This window comes from Acartia tonsa, chromosome 3 (assembly GCF_053477335.1).
Source record: "Acartia tonsa isolate MP-2025a chromosome 3, ASM5347733v1, whole genome shotgun sequence".
In the NCBI taxonomy this organism is placed as follows: domain Eukaryota; kingdom Metazoa; phylum Arthropoda; class Copepoda; order Calanoida; family Acartiidae; genus Acartia; species Acartia tonsa.
The window spans coordinates 49,270,715-49,290,196 of record NC_137262.1 but is presented as its reverse complement, the minus strand read 5'-3'; the positions used below and the strand labels follow the sequence as shown (position 1 = coordinate 49,290,196).

The 19,482-nt window shown below is 32.0% G+C and overlaps 2 protein-coding genes across 2 annotated transcripts in view; both read left to right on the top strand.

Moving 5' to 3' along the window:
• The window catches only part of LOC145314931 (uncharacterized), a 112,836-nt gene extending 99,729 nt beyond the window's left edge, over positions 1–13,107 (top strand). The window contains exons 2-4 of the mRNA XM_080155007.1: positions 11,800–12,015; positions 12,329–12,512; positions 12,740–13,107. Coding sequence (XP_080011133.1) covers positions 11,800–12,015; positions 12,329–12,512; positions 12,740–13,107 — 768 coding nt within the window. The remainder of the gene's footprint in view (positions 1–11,799; positions 12,016–12,328; positions 12,513–12,739) is intronic.
• A 1,855-nt stretch (positions 13,108–14,962) lies between these two features.
• Positions 14,963–18,410, top strand: LOC145314487 (uncharacterized). Its single transcript, XM_080154405.1, has 4 exons — positions 14,963–15,859; positions 16,004–17,209; positions 17,572–17,735; positions 18,065–18,410. Exons 1-4 carry the CDS (start codon positions 15,505–15,507, stop codon positions 18,266–18,268), a joined length of 1,929 nt encoding a protein of 642 aa, XP_080010531.1. The 5' UTR covers positions 14,963–15,504; the 3' UTR covers positions 18,269–18,410.
• The last annotated feature ends 1,072 nt before the right edge of the window (positions 18,411–19,482 follow it).

The window sequence follows — 19,482 nt, the reverse complement described above, 5'->3', positions numbered from 1 at the left end:
TTAAGCTTGTATATTTAATATGAATATATAATATTCCATTAAAATATCCTTGCACCCCAAGGCGTATATGTGTCTGTTTTACAAAAAGTAAAGTAACTATTCGTGTAAAGAATATCAAATTCAATTTTTTGCCTGGTACAACTTGAATCAAAATTTTTTCTAAATTAGCAAAATTTAAAGAATAGCATAAATGTCATATAAGCAAAAAACCACAATATCGCTTTATGGGGATGTGTTGTTAAAAAATTCAATAATTTACCAATAATTAATGCTTTGGATATGATTAAATTTAAAAGAATACAAACTGGTTCTAAACATTAAAGAAAGAAATATCTTGCATGATTGTAAAGAATATGTTCACTTAAACCTAAATATTAAATCAGAGGAACAATGCTTTTATTCTATTTTATTTTTGCAGTTTTGATTGAATGACTGAATGAATTAGTCTTGGCTTCAATTGGACGATAACGTTTACACATTATATTGATAATTTTATTTACTTTATAAAAAATAAAATAATTAGATGATAATTTTTTTCAATTTGTCCTACAATGAAACCAGTTAAGAACATTTAGCAATAGAGTGTCTATTAATTTTTCCATTACATAACCATATAAACTTGTTTTTAAACTGTTTTTATTACGAATAGTAGAAATATTTGCAACTCTGTATAAACACCCAGGCGCATTTTTGCTGAATAGAATCTTTAGCGTATTTTTTGTTATATCTTACACCAAATTTAGAGACGCGAAAGTTTTTTTTCTATTATGTGTATGATATGGCTGTATGTTGTGATTGTTTTTGCCATATGCCTATTATTAGACACTTTTGTTTTATAATATAAGCAAAGATCTTCTTTAATCCACTATCTTCTGCTTAATGAATGAGCTCTGTATATTAAAAGCAAGGAAAGCGAAAAAACGATGAAGTTCTATCCTCAAACTTATGTAAAGCTTTCATAAAAAAAAACTTGATCGGTTAATCAGTTATCAAATCTACAGACAAAAAAACTTACTTCTTTATATAATAGGATAGAATTCAATAGGTATTTCATTTTTGGAAAAGCATGACTACTGCATGTCATACGAAAAACAATTTCTAAAGAATACTAGGATGACAATATCCAAAGCAGAGAAGAATGTATTATATTTCTTGGTTATTGGATTTTCATAATAGAATTAAATGTATCTTTAATAGTAAAAATTGGCCAATAAAAACTTCACATAGTTATTTTTCGCATCGTATTATAAACGGCTTTCCGCGGATATAGAATGTACAATTATAAGATTAAAACCAGTTTTTTTTAGCCCCGAGGTGCTGAAGGCACCGGCTAAAAAAACTGGTTTTAGTCTTATGATTGTACATTTTTATATTCGTAGAAAGCTGGATATAATACGATGCTAGACATAGTTTTTTCGTATTGATGAGAACCGGTTCCTATCCACCGGATTCGAATGAATACGAGAATAAATATTCAAACCTTCATTGACAATATATAACAAAATTAACGAAAGGACGAACATTTGTACTAAAGGGTAGCTTCGCTCTTAGAAAGAAATGCCAAATTTTTTATAATGCATTTTATTTGTGTGTATTATGACTTGACATTTACCGTTCCAGGAAATTTTTATAGTAAAATTCAATAATGTGCAGTTCTTATGAAATTGACAATTTTTGTAATTCTTATCATCAGCAAAGGTACTCTATAATTAATACTTTCATCATAATAAATAATTGTGTCTTTTTTATTTTCAATCCCTTGCAATTTTTTTACTTCTATTATTATCTTTTTGTACAGTTTTTATGAAAATAATTGTTTATTACTGCTCTACTTATTGTCCAAAAAAAGGAATTTGTACATTGAGGGCCAAAAAAGGTAAAGAATTTAAAACTAAAGTAAACATAAATATTATATGAATCAAATATGTGATAATTTATTTTTACTTTGACCTTACACCAGATTAGCATGTAGTGTTTTAAAGTAGCCAACCCTCAACCCCATCCCCTCCCCTCCTACTGGGTGAAGGAACTGACTAATAAGTTATGTCCATGATAGAAAACTTAATTGACGACAATGTTGTCCCTGTCACAACATCCACGTACATTCTATATCCATTGATGATTGAGACCTAGCAGGATCTCAATATCCTGTTTCATTTCTGTGCAGCCAACCAATATGATACAATCAAATCAACAATTATAGTCATTCTAACCAATTCAAAACAAGTACACTGACGTTCATTGGTGTCAAAACTATAACCCAGTTTTACAATGACAAAAATTACCTACATTTGCTTTTTTGCCATCATGAAGAAGAATTCTTATTTTTTTTATCTGTTTTTACACATCAATTACCCGTATGATCTCGTTGGGGTGGGGTGTTCCTTCGATTTGAAGACAAGAAACCTTTTGATTACACGACGTTTATCTGTACATAGATCCCCCCTACTCTTACTATTAGTGTCACGAGCCAGACATTGCAGCAATAGTTACTGATTCGTTTGTTTACGGGGCTTTTCCTTTTGTAATCTAAGTTTTGTCAAACTTTTATTACGAATCAATCGTTAACTGATCAACTTATAGAGTAGCATCGCTACTATAAATTGATAAAAAAAAGTTGCGTCTCATGTTGTATTTCATTAAGTTATGACAATACATGTATATTATTTATATATTATACAGGGAAGGGAAAGACATTGGCAGTAAAAGTAATCCACAACTCTTTCTTTCCCTTTATAATAATGTTCAGCTGCAATGGGCGTCCAAGCTTTATTTTTTGAGATGGTATAAAATATGTGATTTTAAGGTTTGTTGGGGATAATCTGATGTATTCCTTTTTTTTTAATTTGGGATAAATGACGAGTTTTAGGGCATTAAACACCCCTTTACCCATGAAAACAATTTTCAGTAAAGATTAATTTTCCATTCATTTGCATATCCCTGTTTCCCTTATATTAATATTATTATTATAATGGTTTAACGCTCCTTGGGTCTCACGAAATTCAAACATTTTTCTTTGATTCATAAAAAGATAGAAAAGCATAGAGAAATTTATAATTATCCTATAATAAAAAGTTGTAAGGTTTTCTTCTGTCTGAAACTAAAGGTCTCGGTAGATAGTGGTCAAGCTTGTTTTGGGATGGTTTTAGGCTATAATTCTAACCTTTCCAACCATACCCTAGAGGCTAGATGCTTGGCTGCTAGTAAAGATACAGAACTTAAAATTGGAATAATGTTTAACAAGGTGGCCTGCTTTGTGCTGAAATTGTTGTAAGAAGCACATAGTTGATTTTGTTTGTCTTAATAGCAAATACAACTATTAAAAAAATTTCAACTAGATTAGAAATTAAAAAACAAAATAAAAAAGTAAATCGTTCCCTTAAATTTTGACTAAAAATAAAGCACATCATCGCTGTTCTATATTTGTTGTTCTATGATGGTTCAGACAAGGAACTCTTTTCATTTCTATATTTCTATATTCTTTATTGAAAAAATGCATGTGAATACATTTAATTATGATAGTTGGGAAGATGGAAAAAGTTTTTTTCCTAAAAAAGAAAATAAGTCATTAATATCTAAATATCAAAGAAGATAAAAATCAAAAGCTTATTTTTAATAATTAGATATTTTTTTTATTTTATTGATAATGCAAGTTTAATTAATGTATAACATTAATTTATCCCAAAAAGTGATCATGGCTATAACTTTTATTCCTTTCATTATGAATGTTATGATTTTTATCTGCCCTACTGAATCATATGGATGGATATTATAATAAACTGATAATACAATATTCATTCGTGATCAAATTTAATTGACTTTTCTACGTGTCTGAAGCATATATTATCAAATATAAATTAATTAAAAATGTACAATTAAGATATAATAAATTTACATGATTAGAACTACTAGATTTTTCAATTTAATTTTTTGTGTGGAGATTTTATAATGATATTTTCATAGATAGTGGTCCGAAGAAACGTAAATGAAAACTTTTAGACATCTAACACTCTGACCCCTACTTCCTATTATTAAACTTTTTTCTTTGTTTGATTTTCTCCACTATTTTAGTAGGTAATTATTATAATGGGGCTTTTATTCGTTTCATTGGACTATTACAATTTTAAAAGAATAATTACTCTTATTTTTTGACTGTTTATAAAAGTCAGAGAAATTTCTTTTATTGAAGTAAAGATTTTAGACTTTTATCCATACTACAAATTAGTCAATTAGGCTCGATCATATTATGTTTGTGTTGTTAAAATTATCATTATGGACAAAGATATAAAAAACCTCCTTATTATATGAAAAACTTTTCCTTTTGTAGCTTTCATACATAGGTGAAAATGTGTTCTGAACTTTTTCCATTCGTTTTTTTTTCGCAAAGACGCTAAGAAAAGAAAAGCAAAAAATGATAAATTATAAGAATAAACATTTCTTACAAAACCTATTTTGTTATTTTTCCTATATTCATCCCTGTTTTATTAGTGGGTAATTATGTCACCGAGAGTCAATAAAACATTTTTTTGTTAAATGGTGTTTGATTAAACACAAAGTGATATAACTTTTATTAGTTTATTGGGGGGCATTTTAAAAAGATCGTGTTTTGGGATAAAATTTTTGATACAAGGTTGATAATATCCATAAAAGCAAAGCTTTAATAATAAAAAGATAGGTTATAACGTTTTTTAACTAAGCAGTTAACCGATAGAATTCTCGATTTTAATAAATTTTTAAATGGTTTTAAGCTATTTAATTTTTAAAAATAAATCTTAGGATGGATTTAAGCTTCACCTCTTCGAATTCATGCCCTCTAGATTCTACAAGCATTAAACTTTTTTACAAGTCAAATATAGTCATTTTAAAAACTGTATATTTATTTAGCAGTTGTGTGTTTTAATGGTTAATCAGTAAAGGTACTAACACAACATTTATTAGAAAAGTGGAAAAGTTAAAAGCAAAATGGTAAATGGTTAATCCTAGATCCATCTTACCTTTTCTTGTGCAACATTCTTCCAATGAGAGTATTATTTTCTTATAAAAATGTCATGTCCTTGTAGGTCCTGAATTCTGTCCTAAGTTTTTATTTCAAAGAAAAAGCACACAAAGCAAATTTAAGTGTGCAACCCCCTTTACCATGGTGTGCATTCGTCTCCGCATGTTTCATATCCGTAAGTGATATCAGACACAATAGCAAATGAATGATGGCGAATAAATTTACAAACGTAGAAATGTATAACCCAGACAATTACCAGGCACAAGACCTTTTTCGAATGCTAGCAAATTGTTTTCTGCTTTTTCTATCAACTTGACTGTGTCTATATTTCCGACATTATTGTATATTATTTAAAGATCTAAATGAAAGTCGGCACATGGTTCCCAAACCATGGATAGTTACATATAGCTCGTGCCCCATCTATTATTTTACTTTAATGAGGTGATGGATATCGGGAGAAAAGATTTCTGTCGTAAATTTGCGGTTAAACAGTTTTCTAATAATGTGATGCATTTGCGGAAGTATTTGCACACTCCTTTTCATAATACAGTTCATATTTAATATATTTTAACAATTGGGCGGATATACATAGTTTACTTTCTTAAAACTTTGTCTATAAAAACTGCTTATTACTTCGCTATTAAACTGATAAACTATAAGTCACTTTATCATAAACTTCCTTCTAAAACTTCTTTGCTGTTATTATATCAACATAAATAAGTAGTCACAATGTCAATATAAGAAAAGTATTATATTGTATATATTAATAATATGTAAATATCTTTAAGCAAAGAAAAAAATATTCCTAATCCGTCTAGATTTTTTAGGTTTTAATAAAAAGCCCAGAGAAAAATATCAAAATCTTACATATAATGGAATAGAGACAATTTGAAAAGTCAAGCAAAATTTAGGTTTTTACAGAGAAAAAGTACATAAACAAGGTCAATCTTGAACAAAGATGAAAAGCCCGTTAAAAAGAAATTAAAACCATTCAAACTGCTGATATGTCAGACGCATTTCAAAAGAAAATTCATTGTCCCTAAAGTCCGAAACTAAATATTATCTATAGTCTGGACTTGCAGACAAGTATTTGGAATCAAAGGGTCTTTTATTATTTTATTTTTTAGGGATATTATTTCATTAACTAATTTAGCTTAGCGTCCCTCAATTTCTGCTTAGAAGCAAAAACATTGATTTTAGTGCACGAACTTTTAAACTAATAGGCCGGGCATTAACATTAGAGTTAGATTAGACTATTCTTAACCCGGGATTGTAGCGTAATATGTAGTGCATCAAAGTAGAGAATAAACAATGGTCATGCAATCAAATGGTTGATGGTCTGGTCCTACGTTGTTATCAACCGTCCCCAAAGTTATGAGTCAGGTGAAGATTAAAAAATCAATTATTTAATAAGGATCTTATTAACAAATCTAAAATTGTTTTGTCCAATTGGTCTATAAACTACACTGTCTCTTTTTAGGATAATAGCAAAAAGCGTTGCAATTAGCATGAGTATACACACATTGCAGACCTAAACTTTTGAAAATTTTAAACATTGACAATTATGTCCATGACGGCGCTACAATATTAAAATAATGATACAGAAAAGTTTATTTTTGACAGGTATGATATTCAAATTAATCATATTATGATTAATTATGGGTACTTTCTTTATAAAATTAATGCACAAAAAATATATTTTAAATTAATAAAACAAAGTTGCCTCACCCATACCCTCTAGAGGAATGTTGTTTAGGTCAGGAAAATAGTCTAAAACCTATCTATAACGCTTTCCTAAAATTCACAACCAATACGTAACTGCAGTTTACGAGATTTCAAGCTTTAGTCAGAATTAATTACTAATCTATATTAAAGGATATTATATCAAATGAACATACAGCATAACTAATTAGACGATAGTCAATAAGATTCTGAATTGTGACTAATTTATCTAAAAAGTTTTGGATACTAGAGGAAGTATCATTTTTAGGCATCATTTCTTATTCATCAGTCATATTTAGTATTAAGAGAGAACAGGGACAGCTTTTCTTAAAAGCTATTTATCGCATCGTATTATAGACAGGTTTCCGCGGATATTACAATGAGCCCGAACCTTTAGCTCCTTGGGTCTAACAAAACTGTATTTTTTTATAATCTATATTCTAATATTCATGGAAAATAGTCGGTAATACGATGCTATACATGATTTTACATGTATGGCTGAGATCCGGTTTGAACCCAGCGGATATTGATCGGTTTCGAAGCTATATTTTCTTGAACAGGACAGTTACAGATTTGAATAAAGTTAGTACGATCTTTTTAGACAAAGAGATTGGGGTTTAGCAAAACAAAACAAATATAAAATACTATAAATATAGTGACACAATCCAATAAAATAGTTAAAACTACGATTACCTCGTACGGGCGGGATTACAGTCCAGGACCTTTTCGACTTGGTGTACTGTCTAGGTCCTGCTCCAGCAATCCAGGAGAACTAAGGATGACTGTTACGCACCCTTCTCTGTCCAAACACCCAAGGATATTAGGTTAAGTAACATCCAACAGACAACCAACTCTCTGTGATGCACGACCTTTGTCTGAGAAGTCCCAACTGTGCATGGTAACGAGTTGCGCCTGTTTTGAGCCAAGGCATTCCCCCTACTCTTACTATTTATGTCGCGCATCTGACATAGCAGCAGTAGGAACCATTTTTTACGTCTTTAGTTATGATGCGGTGTCTGTCCGAGATTCGAACCTATCATCTTCCCGACGAGCGGATGCGCTACATGTTGAGCCACGGTCGCGGGTATAGTTAAAACTAAATTATGTAGTTTATTTTTTTATGAATTGCATTAGTATATACAATATAGGTTAAATTAAAACTTTGCATTGTGTAGTTAAAGCTTAAGTGGGTATGACTTCCATAAAACGAGGTTGCTGTTGCAAGAGTTATTTTATATATGTCAAAATTATAAACAGTATTCAGCATAAACTCCATATTTAGTCAATTTGTCAATCCATTTATCCTGTTACTATATGGCCTATGATCTATATATCATTCAAACATATTCTATATTTACCGCCACGTTAAATAACAGGAATCTAGGGATAAGACAATGGTTACAAAAATCAAACCTACTAATGTGTAAAATTTATGGTAGCAAGTTAATTAGTTAGTTGTAATGAGATCAGACAGCTTTGTTATACAGTACACCAAAAGTCAATGAAGAAATAAGAGGTTTTCCAGTATAGCTATGAAACCGATTAGAATCAGCCATACTGAAAAATCATGTATAGCATAATAATTACAGACAATTTTCCACGAATAAAAAATAAAAATCATGAAATTAATGCAAGTTTTTAATATGTTTTTCAATTTTTATATCTGCGGAAATCTGTCTAATACGATGCGATAGATAACCTTTATATGTTGCATATATAATCCCATTAAAGTTTTATTTAATACTAAATTGATAGGTATCACAACATATAAGCTATGTGATAGATAGGTAGTATCAAGATAGTTTATTTGTCTATCCATCTGTCCCTGAGTAAAGACATATGTATATATTTAAGTTATATTTACAATATAATCCATCAAAATATTTCCCTATATTTCATATTGTATGTCATATTTATACTATATTCATAATTCTTCCGTCTATAATAGACAAAATAGTGTTTTCTATTTACAGCAAATTTAAAGGGCCTTTTGGGGGCATAGTTTATCATTTTCTAATAGAAAGGGTAGTAAGTCAATGAGAAGCTTCATAAATTGTAAAATATTAAATTTATTGCCCGTTTTGACAAACATACTAAATACGACAATATAATTTTTGTAGATTGTCTGCGCTACTTTAGATACTTTGCTTAAAATATGTTTTTTTTTGCTGTTTTTAGGAATAACTCAGCAGTGTATATAGGTTAGTTTGTATATCTGAATTTAAATTTCAATATTTCTCGGATTCTGATGTATTTATATTTGATTCGTCTTTGCTATTAAAACTATATAAGAAATATAAGTAAATAAATGGATATAGAATATCCGTGGATATTATGACAGGGAAAAAATCGTTTATTAAGGTTGCTAAATTATTGGCCAGTTCGTGCATCTAGTAGAGTTGGAGGTTATAGGTTAAAGGGAGTGAATGGGGGTATCGTTATTTTAGCTAGCTACAACTTTCACTTTATTAGAGTACATGGTAATCTGGTGTAAGACTCAAGTAATTAGTAATGAAGGTAATGAATTATATCTAAACAAAACTAAATTAAGTTCAACTGGGGTTATCTAAGATGTATAGAAAACACTATGCAAGTTAAAAGGAAGTAACCATAGAAATTAGTGCCAAAATTCCTTAAACACACACACACACACACAATCATACACGTTAATACTTGTTTATGTGACTTGTTCAAGAATAGTTGGGATAATCCCATTAAAATTGTGTCTTTCTACATTAGAGTTTGCAGTAAATGAAAGTGTAGGTATCTAATTTTGCTCCAGTTTTTTTTGCACAAAAATTAGTTTAGCTTTAAGTTTAAAACATAATTAAGGCAAAACAATTTTCTTAAGTGTTACTTTTTTTCACTTTTAAGTGTTACTTTTTTTTATTTGTATCATAAATATTTTTTTTCTTCTCAACAACGCTTATTTTTCCAATTATAAGTTAATCATAAGCACTTCTTTCCTGTATCAAGCAGTTTTTGAACAAATTTACTTTAAATTTTGCTTTGACATTTATATTCTGATTATTCAGTTCTGACAATATACAAGTGTTAATGTCCGTTTATGACGATAAAGCCCAATCTGTACCACTTTTGATTCCTGTGACGTCATATTCTCCATCTCTTTTTTAGGGGTTTTCTTTCCCACTTCTCTCATCTTCCTCATTTTATGACGTCACAGTAATTAAAAGTGGTGCAAAAGTGGTACAGATTAGACTCCTTGCTAAGTAAAAAAATATATAATTTTTTTTAAATTTTGGCAATTATGGATTGTTGCTAAAAATGTTTCAATTATTATTGCACAAATTTCGCAATCTTGAATTTAGTTTTGCTCTTTGATAAATAGAACAGAATAGTTAAGTACATAACTTTATGTTCGGATTAAAGGAATAAGGAATATTATTTAGAAATGTACAATCGAAAGAATAACAAGTTAACAGTAAACCGTAATACATACAGAAAGAGAAAATCTGGAATTGTATACAAAACTAAAAATACTCTGTCAAGTCTGGTATTCATAATAACTATAGGGTCGTATAAAATACAATTACAACTGCTCAGATGTGGCGTTATAAACCATGATTAAGTGACTTTTAAAATACCTGCTCTTTAAAAATATATTCAATGTGAAGATGTTCTGTTAAATATAATTCTTCCCAATGTCAGTTCCCTTTATTCTTGTAATAATGGCGCAAATTGTCCGCTTAAATTAAAGCTTAGTGCAATTCTGTAGTTATGTATATAGTTCTTCCAAGGACTAGTGAGGGGCAACTTTACATTTAACAACGAGATACCATTATTTTAAATGAAATATGAACTGTAAAAACTTGAAACTGAAAAATATTTAGTGAATCTGATTATTAAAACAAATTAAAAGACAGTATTTAGACTTAGAAGAGAGTGCTTTCTTATAAGCCTTTTTGGAACAAATTTCGGACTTCTGGACGTACATACTAATTGGGCCCTGCTAAAAAAAGCTAAAAATCAATGAAGCACTATGTATACCTAATTAAAATCAATGTTTTGAAATTTTAGCATACTCTTGCCTTCTGGGTGAATTTAAATGTATATATATATATATATATATGAATGTGTAGTTGTATATAGTTATGTTATTCTAAGGCTAACTATTTAAAGGTTAAAGCTACTCTGTGGCTTAACTTTGAGTATTTTAATATGAAAGATCAGAATTTTGTTTATAAATAGGAATTACTTTTTGATTAATAGTATTAGTATGATTAATATTTAGGAGAATGTCATGTCTTTGAATAAGTTCATTCTTGTGTGTAGTAAATTGCACATGAGCTTTGTAAGTTGATTTTGCATATATACAGGGTGTCCCAAACAAGTTATGTAGAAAAAATATTAATCCCGAATTATACTTTTTTCAAAGGCATGCAAAAATTAAAGAAAAAATACCTGCAACTATTATAATGAACGATGCTGTGAGTATTGGTGCAAAAAATATGACGTAACAAAAAAAATTAGCTAATGAGAGTCCACTACCATTGCCGCCATTGGTCAATAACGGCCTCTCATTGGCTAATTTTTTTTGTTACGTCATATTTTTTGCACCAATACTCACAGCATCATAATGAACGATGTTATGTATTTTATTCGAATGGAAAAAGATAAGATTTAAATTATCCTCTATAATCTATGATTGTAGCCCGTAAAATAGGAATGCTTAAGGGAAATTTAACAATTTAGAATTACAAATAAGGAAAGAAAAAAATTCAATGAGACATTTTTTTTGGAAGATAAGTACAATAATAGAGACATTTGAATGAAAAACAATAATATACTCATTTAAGTGTTATTTTGAATCATTTTTCTATAATCAAAAGTTTAAGATTTAGTACCTTACAAAAGCAAAACATATTTGGCCATCAGATTTTCTGTCATGCATAGTTCAAATTATGTCGTATTTACCTTTCTAAAAATGTCATACCCATTAACCTATTTGAACATCATAAATATTTTCAAAACCGATACTTTTGTATGATGCATTGAAGTCTCCTTGTTTATTTGACTTTTTTAGATTTAAAAAGTTTATGATTTTATCTTTTTATTTTCAGGTATGGCAGGCAATTGAGAAGGTCCTGCAGGAGGAATCCCAGGACAAGATGGAGTGTCAGTACACCCATGAGTCCTCAGCCGATAGCGGCTATAGGTCCAACAGCTCTGTAGCTGCTGGCGGCTACAGGACAGGGGAGGCGTTAACGTTTACCCAGCTGTCGCCGCTAAAGTGTGAGGTTAATGAGTCCAGATTTTTTACAACTAGTTCTTCAGAGGTACGTAAATCATAATTAGATTGAAGCTCCAAGAAACGGATATACAGATAGTATAATAGACAGATAGATAGTCATGAACAAAGAGTATCAGTTATTTATTAATAAAAAAGGACTATTAAGTCAATAATTGCAAAGCTTTTTATGTAAATATAAGTGAAAACATAAACATAAAACGTTCATCTTAGGAGAGAAAAAGACAGAAAAGAGAGTTGCTTAGCTCTATTTAAAGAAACGAATACAGAGCTGCGTTACCAACAGAAAGGCTGACGTATGGACAGACATTATCTTAGCTATATATAACCTTCTTATTTAGGTGAGCCAGCTAAACTTCAGTCTGAAAGAATTCACTGACTCAACAACAAGTAGCCCCCATCATGTCATGGACTCTACACAACATCCCCTGCTCAACATACCTGGACAGAGCCATGGCCAGCAGGATCATATGGTTCTGCATCATCAACATCATGGCGGACAACAACAGGTTGTTCCATGTCCAGGTAAGGTTTATGATTATTTAGGGATTAGGGAAATGTCAATTGACTAGAATAGAAAAAATTCTTCCTTTGGTAGATTTTTCTTTCCACATTACCTTTTCTCTTTTTACACAAGCCTTTAAAATTTGAAACTAAAATTGACAATTTCTGTTTCATTTTTACAAACTTATATTTATACATATAAATGAAACATTGCATGTAATTTTGATAATTAATACTTTGTATTTAAGGAGATGAGTATACATCTAGTCAGAACTCTATCCCAGAAGAATTCCGTCACCAGGGGTACACAAGTCCTACAGACCAGGAGTTCCATGCCGACATGACTGGCGGCTACGGCCAGGGTGTCCTGCAGCCTCCAGCCACGCCTGTCCATGTATCCTCGCCCATGACCCCAACCACTCCTGTTCCTATGGAGGTGGGGACCAGTAGTTGCGGCTCCCCGGCCACTATGGCTGTTCCAGGTGATGGATCCGGCTGCCAGCTGGTTTCCAGCATACAGGAGACTAGGACAGAGTTCTCTTTCCATCAGACAACCCAGGAATACCTGGATAACATTAAGGAAATGGTTCATTTTTTATTTGACTATGAAATTTAGTTATTTTATTCAATTTACATTTAAGACACAATAATTTACTAGTGTTTATTCACTTTTATTGTTCAAGAGCTTATTAGGGACCAAAATTACTTTATATCGAAAATTTGCTTTATCTATGCTTAAATCAATTATAATTTTTTACTCTTAAGTGTCTTATATTGGTCTAATGTTAAGACAACAAAAACATTTATATGCAAATAGGACTAGCGGGAAATAGCGGCAAATAAATTAATTCAAATTCGACCCTCCTATTATGGCACGAGAAATAGATAAATAGATTGAGACTTTTGATGTTCATAAAATAGTAAAACTACTTAATTTTTGAAATAGAATTACTTGGATTTTCTGTATCATAGTCTCAAAGTATTACAAATTTATAATGCATAAGAACTATGGAGACGTTAATAAATAATAATTCGGTTGGAAAAACTAACAGACTAACTTTTCTAGCTATAATTGTAATCTATAACAAGTTTAATTTAGTAAATTCTAATTGTCTTATCCCCTAAGATCTCTGCCATAGTTATAGTTGTATATTTATAAATAAAAAAAAACTTTTGAATTATATTTCATGAAAAAGTACATTCAAAAATAATCTTCTCAGGTCTAAAAATGCTATGCTTGTTTTTAAACACCAATTAAGATCCTTTTAAAACTTTTTACATATATCCTAAAATATTATGTTTATACGCTAATGTAGACTGTAAAGAAATGTATTAATATGCTTACAGCTATTTTACAAAATAAAATTCAAAGGATTAGGCATTCGAAAAAAAATTCAAAAATGAGTAAAACTGATTTTTTTATCAATTCCAACAAAGCATAATATTACTTTTAACTTTTAAAAACGTCTCAAGCTTGGACCGTCTTCACTTACGTACAAAAAGGGGCGGGGGGAGTGATTTCAAACTTTGAATATCCATATTTTACCCCCTCAAAATAAAATAAAAATATATTAGATTAACCCTTCACACATGGTTGAAAAACCTGATTTTACTTCCCTAGAGAAAAAGATCTTGGAGGCTCTTGATAGTGTTCAAATATTTCATTCTTTGCAAAAATTAAAAGTAGTTTTAGACACTCAGTATGTAGTCACTGTTATTATGAAGTTGTAGCTGCCTTTTGCCAAATGCAACAAGCTGCAAATATGGATTTTATTAATGGGCTGGCTAGAAATTGATTCCATTAAGTTTTTGTTATATTTCTATATTTTTTTTGATTTTAGAAGCATAATCCCTAGATGATTGTTTTTTAACGCCCACAAGTTTTTTTCATCTGTTCTGTGCTAAATAGGAAGAATTCCTTATATGCCGAGAATGTATATTTTATAAATTAACATATTATTATGCATTCTATAACTATATACAACAAATATGTATATTTACAGAACATATAGATAAAGAAGCTAAAATATATTAAAACAAGGATGACAACATCCATAAGTAGCGAAGCACAAAAAAATCGTGGATGGAAATAAGTAAAGGTAGATTTAAAGTATATTTATCCCAAAAAAGTTTGAAAATTGGACCAAAAACACCAAATATATTAGGAAATATTTAAAACATATAAAAATAGCCAAAAACCCGATAAAAGGCAGTCTGACCGCCATGGTTGTTTTCTTTAAACGAAGCAAAATTTAATTTTGACCTATAACTGAAAAAATTTTGAAAATCGGACCATAAACACTGAAGATATGGAGAATAATGTGATAAATACAATAATAGCCTAAAACCTGCAAAAAGGCAGTCTGGCCGTCATGGATGTTTTCTTTAAACGACGGGAAATTTAATTTTCATATCTATAACTGAAAAAATTTTGAAAATTGGACCATAAACACTGAAGATATTTTGGAAATGTGAAAAATACAAAAATAGCCTAAAACCTGCAAAATGGCAGTGTGGCCGTCATGGTTGTTTTCTGTAAACGACAGGAAATTTAATTTTTATATCAATAACTGAAAAAATTTTGAAAATCGGACCATAAACACTGAAGATATGGAGAAAAATGTAAAACATACAAAAATAGCCTAAAACCTGCTAAAAAGGGGTCCGACCTCCCATGATGTTTTATAGTTAATTGTGCTCCTTAATAATAGGAATGTTGTCAAAAAATTTCAGCTGTTTATCTTTAATAGGAGCCGAGAAAATCACGTTTCCCCTATTCTGTCTTACACGGACGGACAGACGGACAGACGGACGGACGGACGGACGGACGGACGGACGGACATTTCGAATTATAGAGTAGCTTCGCTACTAACAAGGTTATTAGTAAGCAGCTATTCTTGAACTTGGATCGACCAGTATGTAAAACATTAAATTATTTAAAATCACTATAAAAAATGAACAATTTTGAAACCTCCAGGTCGAAGAGAGATTAGTTAACAGCATCCTAAACGATATGGACGGAGAAATTGGCTGGTTCAACAGCGTGACCTCCAGCCCAGCTAGCAAAGCGGTCAATCCATCCGACACACAGCGTCTCCCCTCCCTTGCAAACCTTCCCCCGCAACACATGTCAATGGATATTGTGAAAGAAGAAAATCTGGCACGCGACAGTTCAACTAGCCTTCTCAGACAAGCATTAATATCCAAACGAGGTGCCAGCTGCCAGACGCGTATGTCGACAAGTCCCCCACCATTGAGTAATGAATCCTGTAATATGTTGTCCCCTCCAATTGCAAGCCATCATTTTATGTCACCCAATCAGCACCAAGGCATTCTTCCTCCCAAGATCTCACCTTCATCCTTGTCAGGTAAAAATAAATTTGGTTCTTGTATTCATTTTGATTGAAAATAGGAAAATAGTTAATTAAGTAACATTTTCTGTATTTCCATTGTTTTGTATTTTAAAAAAGCTACAATCTCTATTGTTGTAGATTTGATCGTCCTTGTTTTAGGTGATCATTCTTTGCACAACCTTGACGAAGATGACAAGTCCAACCCCGAGTATGTCGACCTCGACAAGACCAACCCTGACTATGTAGACCTGGATATGTTTGTCTACAGAGAGGTGGACAAACACGAGTCAGCCACTTTGAAAAGCTCCAATGTAGTCACAGCTTCAGGACAACAGTTAACTCCTTTGACAGCTGTTATCCCGCCAATGCCAACTATAAGCCACCAGTCACAAGCTGTTATCAACTCACTATTGTCACAACAGCTGCCGCTACCTAGTCAATGCCAGCCCAGCACCGACAAGCTGCTGAACACCCTAGCCACGGGCAAGCTTGCCGCGCCGCCAATAGGCGTCAGCCTGCCCACCACGCCCCTTCCTGTTTCCGTTGTCTTCCCCACGTCCTGTATGACCTCTATGTTGACCTCAAGTTGCAACAGTATGAGCAGCTCCAGCAGTATTGTTGCCAACCCTAGCCATACACTACCTGTCACCACCTCCACTGGCTTAGTCCAGGTTGTGACAAGCTCCCCGCACACCCACACACAACCAGTGACAGTGCCACAGTGCACTGTGCTCCAACTACCGACCTCCAATATACGGGTTGAAATGGAGGTCATTGATACACTATGGAGGTCAACCCCAACCCCCACAAAACCTGCAGCAAAGCGAACTCCAGTGGCCAGAAATAGAAAGGTTAACCTGAAAAAGCGGAAGTCTATATCTGGCTGTGGCGAGGTTGAGCTAAATCCTCCAGTAAAAGCACGCATGGAACGATCCAGTTGCGATTCCTTGTTAGCAGAAATCCAACGGACAAATGCCGCCGGTGAAAAGGGCGCTGTTACACCTCCCTCCAGCCCTGAAAACGACAAACTAACCCCGGCGTCAGTCGGTTCAGTCATCCTACCCGGCAGCAAAGTGTATGTGAGCAGCAGCAACCTGGTCAACTCCACCAACAATCCTGGCATCCAGGTATTGAATTCTCTGGAGCCTGGCAGCCAGGCATGGCTCATTCCTCCCCTGGGCACACTAGTCAAGCCAACAGCGTCAAGTAGTCGGACCCCGACCAGCTCCAACGCATCATCGCCGTCCCTGGCAAGTGCCAGCCGTTCATCTAGTCCACCAGGTAGTATGGTGATACCTTTGATGACCCCGCCCTCCTCGCCAAGTGTACACAACAAGCCTGCATCTAGTCTACAGTCAGCAGCAGGTAAGAAGCACTATAATATATATTTATATCCAATTTCTATATTATTCAATCTAAGTATTTCGTTTTTACCAATTAAATTAAGGACAACAATATCCATCAGTAATAAGTATTCAACAATAAAAACAAGTTAATAATGAATTGTTATATAAATTAACAATTATATGATGTATAGTAATGTATAGTTAAATTGCAAGTATCAACCTATTAAAAACCTATATTAAAAATGTAAATGTATTATAAATGAGCTCGATTATGACATTACAGCTCTGAAAAAAAGACATAGAAACATGTAAACAACTTTGATAAACATACATATCCTACTTTACAGAAGCTTCACTTCTTCTAACATTCAATCTTATTAGGTTGTGGAGGTGGTATAGTAGTATCACGAAGTCCTGATACAAACGTCAGCGGCGGCGCCCCCCAGCCGCAGCCAGTCATGATAGTGCTACAGCGGAAGTCACCGACGCACACCTGTGACCATCCCGGCTGCGGAAAAACATACACTAAGTCATCACATCTGAAGGTAACAAATTTTCCTAATTTGTATTTTCCTGTTTTCTTTTAAATTTTTTTTTATTGGCCGATTTGAAACAAATAAAAATAACAATTTATATATAATGAAATATTGTTATTTCTTAATTAAATTGCTTTATGTACCTAATATTGATTTTTGGAATTAGATATACACTATTTTTTTACATTTGTATGTTGATACACACTCAATAAGATTTTCTATAAGTATGAAAATGTGATATGGATACTGTTTCATATGTGAATATGTAAACTTAGGTTGTGCTTCTTAGCAACATGATAGACCTTGCTTCATTTTGAATAAACATAATTCTACTTTAGGCACATCTGCGGACACATACCGGCGAGAAGCCGTACATCTGTCAGTGGGAGGACTGTGGGTGGCGGTTCGCGCGGTCAGACGAGCTGACACGTCACAAGCGCAAGCACACGGGAGATAAACCTTTCCACTGCAAGCTGTGTGACAGAGCATTCTCAAGGAGTGATCACTTGGCATTACACATGAAGAGACACTCCGTTTTGTGATTTTTTTATAAATTAAAAGGACATTTGCTTAAAGATATGAAAGTAAATTGATAAGATTACTCTTAAAAGGTATTTAACGAAAAAAAATCTTTATTTTCAACTTTTTAAGTAAACCAAGTCTTTGCAAGTAAATATTTTATATTATTATTTTATCTTATATTTTCTCTACCTTGATTATTTTTTTTTATAAATTTCAGAGTTGGTCCTTATGATCATAAAATTGTATAACATTTTATTTTTGTTAATGTTTTATTAAATTTTTAGGAATTTTTTTGGTCTTTAAGTTTATTTTTATATATGGGTATGGTTTTTATTGATACTTTTTACAACGTAAATTTTACTGAGAAATCCCAAATGTATTTTATTATAATTTGTAGCAGCCAAACATAATTTTTCATCCAGGCGAATAGCGTCTAATAGTGCCCTAATAATAAGCAATAAAATGTATGGAATGATTCGACAAAAACAAATGTCTCAAATTATTTTTAAAAACTAATTGAAACAAAAGTCTGACTGCAATTTAGTTCCCAGGCATAATTAGAATGCAGTTACAGCTAGGGGCCCGATCCTTAAAACTTAACAGATTTTTACTCTTTTACTTTATATTTTTATATTTATTTGTAACAACAATTTCTATAAAAGCATGTACGGTAAAAAGACCGCCCTATAACATTTTAAATTCTGTTAACATTTAAAGAATCAATAAAATATTTTTAAGTAACGGACTTAAAATCTAAAGGGAAGGAAAAGGCTTGACATGGGTCTGGGCGAACAAAATAAATTAAGGGCTGGTAGCGCATCGGTTAAAAAGTAATTGGAAAGGGGTTTCTGTCGACATTACACACAGATTGTCAGCCATTATCGATGCTATTTTTGTTGGTAACACAATTGAACAACAGCACACAATTTAATTTCATTTCAATTACAACCATCACACACACAGACACACACAACCACACACACACAAAGCCACAGGCTGTGGTGGTGCTGCAGCTATTAGACTAATTAGTTCTCAACCAATTACAATCAGATTATTGTACTTTTAAAAATAAATTATAAACTATTTTTTTAAAAAAAAGTAAATAGTTGAAAATTGTAAAGAAGTTGATTCATATTTATCTTATATGCCAACCAATTATTAAAAAGGGGAAATTCATCACTAATATAGAGGCATCAAATTGTATTTTTTTTCCTTTTTACATCTATGTCTGTCG

What these genes read in the sequence shown, in the direction of transcription:
- LOC145314487 (XM_080154405.1), top strand. Translation starts at nt 15,505, where the DNA reads ATGGACGGAGAAATTGGCTGGTTCAACAGCGTGACCTCCAGCCCAGCT. An exon ending in CTCACCTTCATCCTTGTCAG is followed by an intron (nt 15,860 to 16,003) that starts GTAAAAATAAAT and finishes TCCTTGTTTTAG; the next exon opens with GTGATCATTCTTTGCACAAC. An exon ending in CTAAGTCATCACATCTGAAG is followed by an intron (nt 17,736 to 18,064) that starts GTAACAAATTTT and finishes ATTCTACTTTAG; the next exon opens with GCACATCTGCGGACACATAC.